This window comes from Schistocerca serialis, chromosome 5, assembly GCF_023864345.2.
Source record: "Schistocerca serialis cubense isolate TAMUIC-IGC-003099 chromosome 5, iqSchSeri2.2, whole genome shotgun sequence".
In the NCBI taxonomy this organism is placed as follows: Eukaryota; Metazoa; Arthropoda; class Insecta; order Orthoptera; family Acrididae; genus Schistocerca; species Schistocerca serialis.
In genome coordinates, this window is record NC_064642.1 from 29547108 (window position 1) to 29561263 (window position 14156).

The window sequence follows — 14156 nt, forward strand, 5'->3', positions numbered from 1 at the left end:
ACACCAGCAGTTACTTGATCTGTGAACCAGTAACTCAGGCTGACAAGGTTCTATGGAGTATATCAGAGACTAACATTGAGAGGTTGAGAGACGACCACGTGTTGTCATGTGCATCACGTATTTTAGTGCAGTACAACGTCGATTTTAGATTTTTCTACTATCTTGTGTAAGACAAGAATTAAGAATTTACTATTAGCCTTTCGTGACGGCAAAGTCCTTCTCACAGCATTCCCTTTGTCTTACGAGTTTTGTAACAATGTACAACAATGAAAGATGTCAACTTAGTGTTTACCCTACCGATTCGAGCACAGATGCGCTGTGGCGCGCCGTGGAGCGGTGTGACGCGCAGGCAGCGCTGACGCTGGTGGAGGCGGGCGACCTGCTGGAGGACGACTCGGAGCGGCTGCGGCTGCTGCACCGGGCTGCGACCTGCGGCGACGCCAGCGTCCTCGAGGCGCTGCTGTGCTACGGCTTCCCCGCCACAGCCGCAGACGCGGCCGGCCGCACCGCCCTGCACGCCGCCGCCGCCGCAGGTCAGTACCGGCTCCGTGCGAGCGCGCGGCGCAGTTCTCTTTTAGGCGTGTCCACTCTGAGGGCGCTGCGCTTGGCCGTGCTGCGCCGCGCTACTGACCCCGCGCACAGCTGTTCAACAGAGAGGAGTGCGCCGTCCGCGCCCCTCCGAGGTGCGCACTGCGTTCCAGTTGGAGCGCGCGCGCGGTCTGAAGATGGAGCGAGCCGAAGCCTCGACAACAGCCAGGAAACTGCGCTGCGCGGCGCGGCGCGCTCATTGTGGACCCGCCTTAACACGAGGCCGTCCTCGATACGTCACGGTGATGTCACAAACTTTCGGGGATGAAGGAAAAGGGTAAATTATTAATTTGAGGTAAGGGAGTCTGGTCTGGAAACGACCGAGTCGAAAGGTATAAGCGATATTCTACTCAAGTTCCCCCTCAACTTCAAGCAGTGTTCCGACTAAGGGTCCCAACTTCCTAATCCTGATCCTGACGTACAGGATTCACGCTCAGCGCTCCTCAGTACCCCCAGATAATTTTCCCTGTCGACGGACTACAATCCGATCCACGAACGATGGCGGTTCGCGAATGTCGAGGCACGGACGGGAACGACATTTTTGACGATTCCGAGCGACAGTTGCGGTCCGCGCATGCGCGTGCTTTTCGCTTGAAGGAAGCGTATATCCTGCCAATTATGTCTCTCCCTTGCTTATGTAGAATTTATCAATTACCACCACCATCAGTGACGACAACTCTCAACGAATGAAACAGAAATTCACTGAACAACTTCCTACGATCACGTTTAATACTCGCAATAGCTGCGGATCCAGAGCAGAGCGCTCAGAACACCACTGAACGTTCATTGGCTGTCGGAGTATGCGTGACGTAGGCGCGCAGAACGACCGCCTTCGTTCGTGACTGCAACTATAGTAACGGCGCACACAACCTGATGTCAGAGGTGGCGTAAATTCTAAATCTACTTGCAGTAACAACGAATTCCGTAACCTCCACAAGTTTCACAAGCCACTATATTTACAACAGTTGTTCAAAATTGTGTCCTCCCAGTGTCAATACAGGCGTGGTATCATCACTCAGAGTTCTAATATCCCTGATGTCGTTTGAACAGTGTCGCAGGCAGCCAGAATTTGGGCCACGACATGCTCTTCAGTCTCTACAGGCCTCTGGTACTCAAGACTTTTCACATAAACTATGTGATCAAAAGTATCTGGACACCTGGCTGGAAATGGCTTACGAGTTCGTGGCACCCTCCATCGGTAATGCTTAAATTCAGTATGGTGTTGGCCCACCCTTAGCCTCGATGACAGCTTCCACACTCGCAGGCATACGTTCAATCAGGTGCTGGAAGGTTTCTTGGGGAATGACAGCCCATTCTGCACGGAGTGCTGCACTGAGGAGAGGTATCGATGTCGGTCGGTGAGGCCTGGCACGAAGTCGGCGTTCCAAAACACCCCAAAGGTGTTCTATAGGATTCAGGTCAGGACTTTGTGCAGGACAGACCATTACAGGAATGTTACTGATGTGTAACAACTCCGCTACAGGCCGTGCATTATGAGCAGGTGCTCGATCGTGTTGAAAGATGCAATCGCCATCCCCGAATTGCTCTTTAACAGCGGGAAGCAAGAAGGTGTTTAAAACATCAATGTAGGCCTGTGCTGTGATAGTGCCACGCAAAACAACAAGGGGTGCAAGTCCCATCCATGAAAAACACGACCACGCCATAACAAAAAGATGGTTCAAATGGCTCTGAGCACTATGGGACTCAACTTCTAAGGTCATTAGTCCCCTAGAACTTAGAACTAGTTAAACCTAACTAACCTAAGGACAGCACACACATCCATGCCCGAGGCAGGATTCGAACCTGCGACCGTAGCAGTCTTGCGGTTCCAGACTGCAGCGCCTAGAACCGCACGGCCACTTCGGCCGGCACACGCCATAACATCACAGCCTCCGAATTTTACTGATGCCACTATACATGCTGGCAGATGACATTCACCGCGAACTCGCCATACCCACACCCTGCCATCGGATCGCCACATTTTGCACTGTGATTCGTCACTCCACACAACGTTTTTCCACTGTTCAATCGTCCAATGTTTACGCTCCTTACACCAAGCGAGGCGTCGTTGGCGTTTACCAGCGTGATGTGTGGCTTATGAGCAACCGCTCCACCATGAAATCCAACTTTTCTCACCTCCCACCTAACTGCCATAGTACTTGCAGTGAATCTTGATACAGTTTGGAATTCCTGTGTGGTGGTCTGGATAGATGTCTGCCTATTAGACATTACGACCCTCTTCAACTGCCGGTGGTCTCTGTCAGTCAACAGATGACGTCGGCCTGTATGCCTTTGTGCTGTACGTGTCTATTCACGTTTCCACTTCACTATCACATCGGAAACAGTGGGCCTAGGGATGTTTAGGAGTGTGGAAATCTCGCGTACAGAAATATGACACAAGTGGCATCCAATCACCTGACCACATTCACAGTCTGTGAGTTCTGCGGAGCACCCGATTCTGCTCTCTGACGATGTTTAGTGACTACTGAGGTCGCTGATATGGAGTAGCTGGCAGTAGGTGGCAGCTAAATGTGCCTAGTATGAAAAATGTATGTTTTTGCGGGTATCCGGATACTTTTGATGATGTAGTGTATCATAAATGGTCCTACAAGAAGAAATCAAGTGGGGTGAGATTAGGTGAAAATGATGGCCATGAAACAGGACAGTTTTCAGGGAATATCCGATCTAGGTGTCACAAACCCTCGGTACAAAGTGAGGTGCGGACCATAATGTCCGAACCACAGCTCTTGGCGAGCAACAAATGGGATATGTCCGAATAATGTAGGTAGTATGTCTCTGATAAACACTGTGTACACCGGTACATTTAAGTGGAGAGGAAGAAGAAACGGACCTAATATATAATCGTTGAGTATGCCTGCCCACATGGTGACTGACAGTCCCTATTGCTGGCTCTTCATGCTATAGTGTGGGGATTCTTACCAGCGCAAACATGACTCTTGTGAGTATTTAGCATTCTGTCTCTGGTGAAACAGGCTTCATCTGTGTAAAGTAGATGCGCAGCAAAATAAGGATCGACTGTAAGCCGCTGTAACGAAAGGATGTTGTGTGCAATATTGGCACTGTTTCAAATAGTGCATTTCATCACAAAGTTCGTGGCTTTTAGCAAATAAATTAACGCTAAATCGCAGCAAGACTCAGTTTTTACAGTTTGTAACACACAATTCAACAAAACCAGACGTTTTAATTTCACAGGATGGGCATATGAATAGTGAAACTGAACAGTTCAAATGTCTAGGAGTTCATATAGATAGTGAAGTGTCGTGTAAAGCCCATGTTCAGCATCTTGTTCAAAGACAGAGGCTTGGCGACCTTGCTGACCAAGGTAGGATTTGGCACGCATGAAGACACGTGTGCAGCGGGCACTATCTTGCTACAATCTAAGCCCTGGACGGCTCGCTCTGTGCGGCTGGTCCCGGCAGAGGTTCGAGTCCTCTCTTGTGCATGTGTGTGTGTGTTTGTCCTTAGGATAATTTAGGTTAAGTAGTGTGTAAGCTTAGGGACTGATGACCTTAGTAGTTAAGTCCCATAAGATTTGACACACATTTGAACGTTTAATGGCTTGCTATGATGGGCAACAAAACAGGGTGTAGAATATCGTCGATGTACCGGTGTGCTGTAAGGGTGCTGCGGATGACAACCATAGGAGACGCCAGGAAAAGAAGTGGCACCCAGACCATCACTCCTGGTTGTCTGGCCGTACAGTTGCCGACAGTCAGGCTGGTGCCCCCCCCCCCCCCCCCCCCCCGTCTCCAGATGCGTCTTCGCTGGTCATTGGGGCTCATTTCAAAGCGGAACTCATCACTGAAGACAATTCTACTCCAGTCAATGAGATTCCCAGCTGAATGAGTGTCTGAAGATGCCCCGAACGGCGGTCGACGATATTCTATGCCCCATCATGACAAGTCATCCTGGGCTTACATTTCAGCAAGATAACGCCCGCCTGCACATGGGCAGAGTTTCTACTGCTTGTCTTCCGTGGTTGCCCAGTCCTACCTTGGCCAGCAGTCTCACTGTATCTCTCCCCAGCTGAGAACGTCTGGAGCATTCTGGGCAGGTCCCCCCCAACTAGATCGGGATTTTGACAATCTAACGTGCCAATTAGATATAATTTGGCACAACATCCTTCAGGAGGGCATCCAACAACTCTATCAATGAATACCAAGCCGAATAACTGCTTGTATAAGGCCCAGAGATGGTCCAGTGCGTTATTGATTTGTTCAGTTTCTTGCTGGTGCAATTTGTTTCAAAAGCGACCCAGCTCATATATAAGTATATATAAGTATATATGAGTATAAGTATATATAAGTATAATGAACAGTCAAAAGAAAACGAGACAGATGGTAAGTAAACGGTTAATTGTTTCAAAAATAGTCGTCATAACTGTCAATGTACAGGGTGTTTGAAAAAGAACTCCCCCGTTATAAGTATAAATTTAATGGGGAAGTTAATGAAAAATTACATCAATGAGTAAATATCATGAAAGAGAATTCCTTCAAGTTTTGTTTAATGTTAGTAGACGTCAACGTGTGATCCATCTGTTGCCCTGCACACGTCGAGGCGATATTCCACTTCCCGCCACGTATTCACCAACATTTCAGATGTAACTGTCCCAACTGCCACGACGATTCTTTCCCATAAATGGTTGATGTGTCTGATCTTCCCACTTTACACAACAGTTTTTATGTGGCCCCAAAAGAAAAATTCCAATGGGTTTAAGTCTGGGCTTCATGGTGGCCAAGGTGTTGGGCCAGCCTGTCTGTCCTGGAAAGCGAGTGTCAAGAGCTGCATGCACATGTTTACTGTAATGAGGTGGGGCGCCATCTTGTTGGAAAAACATGGGCCCCTTTTCCTCCTCGATTTGGTCCATTTGGGGAAAGACGTCTCTGTCAACATGTCACAGTAAACGTCCCCGTTTATTGTTTTTTCTACAAAAATCACACGATCTTCTATTAAATCGCACCAGACATTAACTTTTGGACAGTAACGTTGATGCTGAATAACTTCATGTGGATGATCTGCCCCCCCCCCCCCCAAATTCTGTGGTTATGACGATTAACTGTTCCACTAACATGAAATGTAGCCTCATCAGAAAAGAGAATCTTTTTTAAAAAATTTACATCATCATCAGTTCTGTGCAGAAAGTCAACAGCAAACTCATACCTTTCGATTTTATCAGTAGGTTTTATTTCATGCAACAGTTGCAATTTGTAGGCCCGCAACTTCAGTCTTTTACACACAACATCATACACAGTACCTTTAGGCACTCCTGATTGTAGACTACATCTGGTCAATGACTTATTTTGGCTCCGAACACACGAAACAAGGATCTGTTCAACAACATCTTCAGAATTTCTCGATCTACCTGGTGATTTTGCTTTCAAAACACTACCGCTTTTTTGAAAGACTTTTGCCAATGATGGATAGGTTTTGCTGTAGGTGGTTCACCACCATACTGACGTATAAACCTGCGTTGCACTGTTATAAGTTTCTCAGTTTTCACAAGCCGAATAAAACACAGCACTTTCTGTTGCGGAGTACACATTGTCGCCGAGTTGCTCTGCACTGCACTGCACACACGGTTGGACTAAACTGAGGGAACAGAGGAAACAGAGGAAAAAAACAGCACTGGTGCCATCTCAAGGTCAAGCAGACCTGCCAACTGCAGGGGAGCCAAACTTGGAGAGTTGATGAATCAAACACCACAAACTATAATAGTGTATATCACTTTGTGTAGGCTCTAGGACACATTAAAACTAGGGAGTTCTTTTTCAAACACACTGTATTTATTCCATTGTGAAGCAAGATGGTCAATTTCTTCAAGGAAAAATGTTGGCAGTTTCGCATGGAAACATGATTTTGCCAAGCATGCACCTCTGCGTCAGAAGCAAATCGATGGCCACAAATTGTCTTTCTTCAGGTTTCCCAAAAACATGGAAACATCATGGAGACAGATCAGGACTGTAAGGTGGATGTGTAAAAGCTTCCCAGAAAACTTGTACAGTGTACCTGAAACAACTCTGGCAACATGTGGGGGGCTTCTGGACTTTGTGGTGGTTGGTGCTGTTACTACAAGAATCACGACATGTGGCTCAACACTTGGACCATAACGCCCACACGGTATTTGTTTGAATAAATAAATGTTCCTGTCCTATCCTACACCACACGAATAGTGGTAATTGCTTACACATTAAAAGTCTTGTATTTACGTTAATTTACATGTGTGTTTCGACGGTTGTTTTCAAAAGTTGTTGAAATTGTGTAGTTGTACGACGTTCAAAAGTTGTTGAAAATGAATAGTTGCAAGCATAGGAAAGCTCGTTTCTTACCTGTGTGAGGCTGCGCTGATATTCCCAGGTTGGCCATCTTGAACTACGATGTCACAGGACTGTGGCCGAATTTTCAGTTCCACCATATTGGATCTCGAACCAGTAGAATAAGTGCCCATCTAGGATTTCCTGCCAGTTTACACCCAGGACAATGGACTGTGAGTTGTGATACAATAGAAATGGAAGAAATCCTGTAGAACAATTGGGCTATTTTGGATTTCCCACCACTTCTTGAATTTCCCACCATTTTATGACCCAAGACAACTCTCTTATTTTATTGGGTTGGGGGGAGGAGCAGGAGGGGAGAAACCTGTTAGCATTGCGCAGGATGGAGGGAAATGTGTCAACAGTGACGGCTGTGTGTGAACGTACACAGCCCCACTACTTCCATTTCATTCAAATGTTCTTTCTTGCCATTTGCCGTCTCTGACAGAATTGCAGTGTCATTGGAAAACCTCACAGTTTTATTTCTTCTCCCTCACATTTAATTCCCTTTCCATATTTTTCCTCGATTTACTTTCCTGCTTGACAAACATAACTTCGATGATAGGCTACCACACACTGCCTCCCTTCCTCCTCTACTGCTGTATCTCGTTCACATCCTTCGACACTTGTAACTACAGTCTGGTTTCTGCACGAATAAAGAATCTTTCGGTCTCTATTTTATTCCTATAACTTAAAAATATCAGTGTGTGTTTCTCTCCACATTGTCAAATGCCTTCTGTAAATGTGCTTTGTAGAGGTACGATATAAAGTGATCACATAGGCCCAGTCGTAGTTAAAGATGATGACAGACTTTGATTCATTGGTAGGATACAGTGAGTGTACAAAGAGGATGACGCGTGTTCAGGGAGCAGCGCGGTGTGCGAGCTGCTGCTGCAGTACGGAGCGGACGTGCGCGCGCGCGACGCGCAGGGCCGCCAACCCCTGCACGACGCGGCCAACGAGGGGACGGCGCAGGCGCTGCTGGGCGCCGCTGGGGTGGAGGCGGACGCGCGCGACCTCAGGGGCCGCACGCCTCTGCACGCCGCCTCCGCCGACGACCGCCACGACGTCGCCAGGTGAGCTGGGGCGGGGAGGCCGCCGACAAGCGGAATTTGCAGTCTCCCCTCCACAACGGTCACGTGACTCCACCTCCACACGGACAGGAGGCGGGGCGTGACTGCCATTCAGCAGTTTGCTGAGGACGACTGTATGGAAAATATTGACAGTTCAATAATTATTGTATCCTATTTGAGCAGCAAATGGACAAAATGTTGGAAACTCATTCTTCAGCCGACTGTAAAACTCTGAAAAGTCATATCCCATGTATTGCCAAACTATGAAATGTTATATCAGCCTAAGACACGGATATATTATGAACATACTGCTTGAAGTATGCGGAATAAAATCTCACAAGAACACCAGCAGACAGCAACTTTAATAAAGAAACGAAACGAACAACGAACAATGAACTGTTTGCATCTGCTAAATGTTTATATACAAAGAAATAGCCAACTCGTTACAGCATGTTAAAGTGGAAATTTCACGAACTTGAGCCTTTTTAATTGCTGTACACGAAATTAAAGCCGACTCCTTCGGCAATTTTGTCACAGACACTTTATTTTGAGCGATAAAAACATCACAGTAGAAACTCATGTTCGCTATACACGAAAGTTAATAAGAAAAATATTTTGAGAAACAAAAAGGAAAAAGAGTGCAAACTTTTGTTAAGTCACTTAATCTTCTAGGCTCTCATTGGGCTGTACGTTTTTAAACAACTCGTTGTAAAAACCTAAAAAGAATCTGCGCAATCTGGCTGTAGTGCACTTTGCTGGTTTTGCTTACAGACACAAAGCAGGCGAGAGTGTGTTTGTTTTCTGGCGGGAAAGGCAACATAGTACACTCGAGTAAAACCAGGAGCGCTGGCAGTCACGCCCCGCCTCCTGTCCGCGTGGCGGTGGAATCACGTGACCGGCCTTTGGCCGTTGTGGAGGAGAGACCACAAATTCCGTGTGAAACTTGAGTCTTGCACCGCGGACAAACGCGGGCGCGTGCGCGTGCATTGCTGCTCTCTGTCGCGCAGCTTTACCGCGTTACATACAGCATCAAACACAAAATTAGAGATTTAGCGAAATAAGATCTTGAGACAAATTTTTGGGTCAGTGGAAGAGGAGTCTGGAGGAGGACATTCAACTGCACTGGCGGAAAAAAAAATTACAACACGAAGAAGGAGTTGTACAGCATAAACGAAAGCTGGTAGGCGTGTTTTTACATCTGAAAGACGATGTCTACTCAGATTTCGCGCCAGTCACGTAAGAGTGGCGTTAATAGTGCTACTAAGAGGATACCAATCAGGTTTCCTTTAAACACACATTGTAACTGTAACGGCGTTTGTCGCCTTTGCGATTGAACGTGGTGAGTTGATGTTAGTCAAGAACGCCTTTAAGGCGACAAAAGCGCCATTACCAACACCTCACTGAGTCTGAACGATGTCGTGTAATAGCGCTACGAGAAGCTATATATTCCTTCTGCGATACTGCAGAAAGGCTTCGCAGGAATTTAGCCACTGTACATTATTGCGGGCAGTGGTGGTCAGGAGAATGTACGGCCGCAAGAAAATTGGGTTCGAGACAGCTATGAGGCACTATCGAGAGGGAAGACCATCATGTTCATGTATGGCTCAGCGCATCGTACTGCATCTGCCGCAGCAATCTGAGCAGTAGCTAGTACCACAGTGACACAAGGAACTCTTACAAATCGGTTAATTCAGAAACACCTGTGAGCTAGAAGCCCTGTAACGTGGATTCCACTGACCCCAAACCACTGCCATTTGCGACTTCAGTGCTGTCATGAAATGATAGTTAAATCAAGACCCTAAGCTGCCGACAGGCGTTGTACATAAACGGGGACAGTTGAAAATGCGTGCCCCGACAGTGACTCGAACTCGGGATCTCCTGCTCACGTGGCAGACCCGAGCCACCGAGGGCACAGAGGATAATGCGACTGCAGGGACTTATCCCTTGCACACTCCCTGTGACACCCAAAGTCCCACCTTAATGTCCACAGACTACATTCGTAGTTCCCCTACCCATTACACTCATTGCTCGTGGTAGACAATCTCAGCGAGTCCCATAAGAGTTTGGGCAATGTGTGTGCATCTGCACAGAGGAAGGAGGTCAGTGACTAGTTAGCCTTAACTATATGAAGATGGTATCTGCTCTTTCAGACATGTCCGAAAGAACAGATACCATCCTCATATATCAGTGCTGTCAAGTGAGAGCTCATTGGAGGGCATTTTGAGGTCTGTTCTGTTTTCTGATGAAAGCTGGTTCTGCCCCGATACCACTCATGGCAATGTATTGGTTAGAGGAGGCCAGTTCAAAACCTGCAAGCAACCTGTTTGTGTGCTACACACACTGGACCCACACCTGGAGTTATGGTCTGAGGTGCGATTTTGTATGACAGCAGGAGCTCTCTCGTGGTTATCCCACGCACCCTGACTGCAAAGTTGTACGTCAGTCTGGTGATTCGACCTGTTGTGCTGCCATTCATGAGCAGCATTCCAGGGGGTGTTTTCTAACAGGGTAACGCTCGCCCACATATAGCTGTTGTAACCCATTTACTCTACAGAGTGTCGACAAGTTGCCTTGGCCTCCTCGATTACCGGATCTGTCTCCAATTAAGCACGTCGGCACGCAAATCGCTCTAAGTGGCGTCAACTGAAATGATTTGCCCTTCGGCGGCCAAACTTCCCCTAGCGAGTTCCCAGCCATCAATGCCATACGATCAATTTATTTTTTCTTGAATAAATCATCCAATTTTTCTGAAACTAATCATTTGTTTGTCTGTACACGTAAACAACATCTACATATTTTCGTTCCATTCGGCTAATTCCTTCATGGTGCGTCTTTTTGACTTAGAGCATATAATTTCAGTTGATGTGGGTATGTCGAGGACGTGTGATCACCGCCGAAGAACTTCGAGTAAACTCAGGATGCACTTCAGCTCAGTTGTTGAGGGTTAGACTATAGATAAGTGTCTGAAACTGGTAGAGGTTATTCCTGATAAACAGCTGGAAACAGCAAAGTAGCTTCGTCCCAAAGAATGAGAGTGTTATCACAAGACTGATGATGCTCTGTCAGGCAAATGACGAGGTTAAGACCACCTTGAAGCTATGAATGTGTAGTGTGCTACATGCCAACAGTGAGTCTCACTCTCGACGTCGTGAACAACACAAAAACGCGGTCAATACACGATCATTACTTACAGTGAACAGTTACGTTTGAAAGAGAAACACTAGTATTTCGCGAATGCAGGTCCCACTTTCCACCTAGAATATTTCCACCATTATAAAAGCAACTATGGTGCAGCTGTATGGTACGGATAGGATAACATAAGGGGCGTTCAAAAAGAAACCAGTACCTGTAGGTTGGAAGTATTGACTCTGGCTGTTGAGACACTTGTCCCACTGTGACACAAGGCAGTGAACGGCTGTCACATAAAATTCCCAGGGCTGCGATATTAACCAGTTCCACACGTACAGCTGGGCGTCGTCGTCCGAGCTGAACCGTTTGTCCATATGCTGACGTTCTTCTTTGACCAAGATGGTCCCCTTCTGATTCATTTCCTTCAGCACGGGGCAACAGTGAATGCCCAGCGTTACTCGCAAACCTCGACCACCCTTTGCCAAGCGATCAAATCAAAACAACCAGCCAATCTCACCTGTGGGGTCATTCTGCTCCACGACAATGCAAAACCTCATAGGACGGACACAGTCGCGGCATTCCTGCAGAAATTCAGATGGGAGGTTCTCGGCCACCCTCCATACAGTCCAGACCTCTCTCCCTGTGATTACGCCATTTTTGGTCCCCTTTAAAGGGCTCTAAGGAACAAGCGATTCACCTCGGACGACGACGTCGAGCGGTACGTGTGGAACTGGTTAATATTGCAGCCCCGGGAATTTTATGAGACACACATTCATCGCCTTGTGTCCCAGTATCAACAGCCAGGGTCAGTACTTCTGATATGTCTGTGTAAGCAGAAGAAACTAACGATCAAAGTCTGAAAACAATTTATTGGACTGTTCAATTAACCAAAACAAATTCTCCAAGTATAACACCAACACAAAACAGTGATCCGTCTTCGAATCACAACTACATACAAGAATAAGATAGAAAACAACTGAAATAATTTCCCACTAGTCTCCGCCAGAGACTTCTCCAATATACCAAGCCTAATCCAGATATCAACGAGAAGATCTAAGCCGGGCTGCTGGGGCGGCAGCTATCCAAGTCTGCTGGCAGTCGATGAACTGCCAATGTGAGGCCGACCGCCGGCCTTTATAGCGCTTCGGCAGATGATATTTTCCATCACGTGGTTTGACGTGTGAAAATAGTTCCGGGATCTGCAGCGACCTCTTCCTTATGTTTATGTGGGCCGGTAGTGGCCCCTGCTGGTCGCTGGTGTCTTTGCTGTGGTGTTGTTGTTGTGGTTGTTGCTGTGGCCGTTCATCAATATTGCCTGTCGGTTGTGTAGTGCTTCGGTGTGCCTGCGAGGCGGGCAACCCGTGGCTGCAGGCTGTCAGTTTGGTTGCTGATACTGTAGGCGCCGTGATGTCTGGTGGAGAAGGCCACAGCAACTTCTAACACACAAGGACTGGTTTCTGTAATTATGCCTCGGGCTCGTTTCCTTGTGAACGCCCCTCTCCCTCTATAATATACAGGAGCATTGTTGCAGGCTGCTGGTGAGCGCTGGGTGCGACGTCGAGTCGCGGGACTGCGAGGGCAACACGCCGCTGCACGCCGCCGTCGACGCCAACCGCGTGAGGCTGGTGCGACTCCTGCTGGAGGCCGGCGCGGACCACAGGGCCAGGAACAGCCAAGGGCAGCTCCCGCTGGACTTGGCTCGCAGGCTAGGCGGCAAGGCGAGGAAGTACGAGGCAATATTCGAGAAGGTTGCTGCCTCAAGGAAGAGACTTGCAGATGCTAAGAAATGAAAAGCAATATATAAGGAGTACCTAATAAAAGATAATGATAAATCATTTCATTACTTCAGGTTTTTGATACAATAAAAACCACTGTCAAGTGCACCCCCCATTTTCTGTGTCAGTTAGAAGCTATTGCTGTTCTACACGATGGCCGAGCAGCCCTGGCACCACTTAAGAAAACGCAAGAGGAAACGAGTGTTGCCATGATACAGTCAGTTAAGTAGTGTGCAATGAAACTCGTCCGCAAAAGAGCAGCTGAGTTCCACACCCAACAATGCATAACCACATTAAAAATATTTGAAAATAAAAGGAATTGCTACCTTCATTGTTCAGTCACCAGCATGACGTGGAACAACAACTTACAGCCTACCCTGCTTTGTTGACCCAATTTAAAGAAGCGTGGCTGCCTCGACAGTATTATTATCTTATGAATGTGCAATATGACATGGGAGGACTGTGGTTTTCTGGGGGTGGAGAAAGTCTCCAACATCTGTAAGAGTTGGAAAGAAGCCCGGCTCATATAACATTAGCTGGCAATCTGTACTTCAGGTACTAAAATATACGTTCCTCGAAATGGATATGGTTCTTGCTGTCCTTATTGTAGAAAATTTTTCATTATTGTAAACTCGATCACTCTCATAGTGCAGATTCACAATGTACCATACGTGTTTATCCAGTTCAGTAACGATAACAGGACGGGTGATGAAACAGAAGACACCATTTGAGCCCATAAATGATGTCAGAGTCGGCAGAAAATGAAACTTAGTTTCACGTAATCTGTAAATAGGTCTGGTCTTATATAATGAGCCTCCCCCTTGCAAATGAAGAAGTCGTCTATTCACTGCTTTACGTCATTAATTTAAAGTGCAAAGAATGACTGCAGAGGTCTACAATTTCTCCAAATATTGTCATTCTGATGAAAATAAAAATACAATATGTGTGACATTTAATTGGATGGATATTCGTATGAATGGTAAGATCGATAGACTAAACTAAAACCCCATGGCACATGACCATCCTAGCGACTCCTATTAATAGCCACGTCACAACCCTAATAGTGTACATAGAAACACAGCAGGCTACCTGTCCAGGGGCCCCAGCGCCAGGCGGTTTGACCTAGCCCAAAAATCATCCCCTCGTTGTCTCATGAGGCAGCACGCAATGACAGCTACCGACCACTGACCAGCGCAGTCTCGCGGTAACCGGCGAGCCAGACTGAACGCGACATTCTTTGGCCGCTTTCAACGCGCTGG

The 14156-nt window shown here is 47.1% G+C and overlaps 1 protein-coding gene across 1 annotated transcript in view; it reads left to right on the top strand.

Moving 5' to 3' along the window:
* Positions 1-12957, top strand: part of LOC126481724 (uncharacterized) — a 414263-nt gene extending 401306 nt beyond the window's left edge. The window contains exons 20-22 of the mRNA XM_050105677.1: positions 312-533; positions 7786-7996; positions 12654-12957. Of these exons, the coding sequence (XP_049961634.1) occupies positions 312-533; positions 7786-7996; positions 12654-12912 (692 nt within the window). The 3' untranslated portion in view covers positions 12913-12957. The remainder of the gene's footprint in view (positions 1-311; positions 534-7785; positions 7997-12653) is intronic.
* The last annotated feature ends 1199 nt before the right edge of the window (positions 12958-14156 follow it).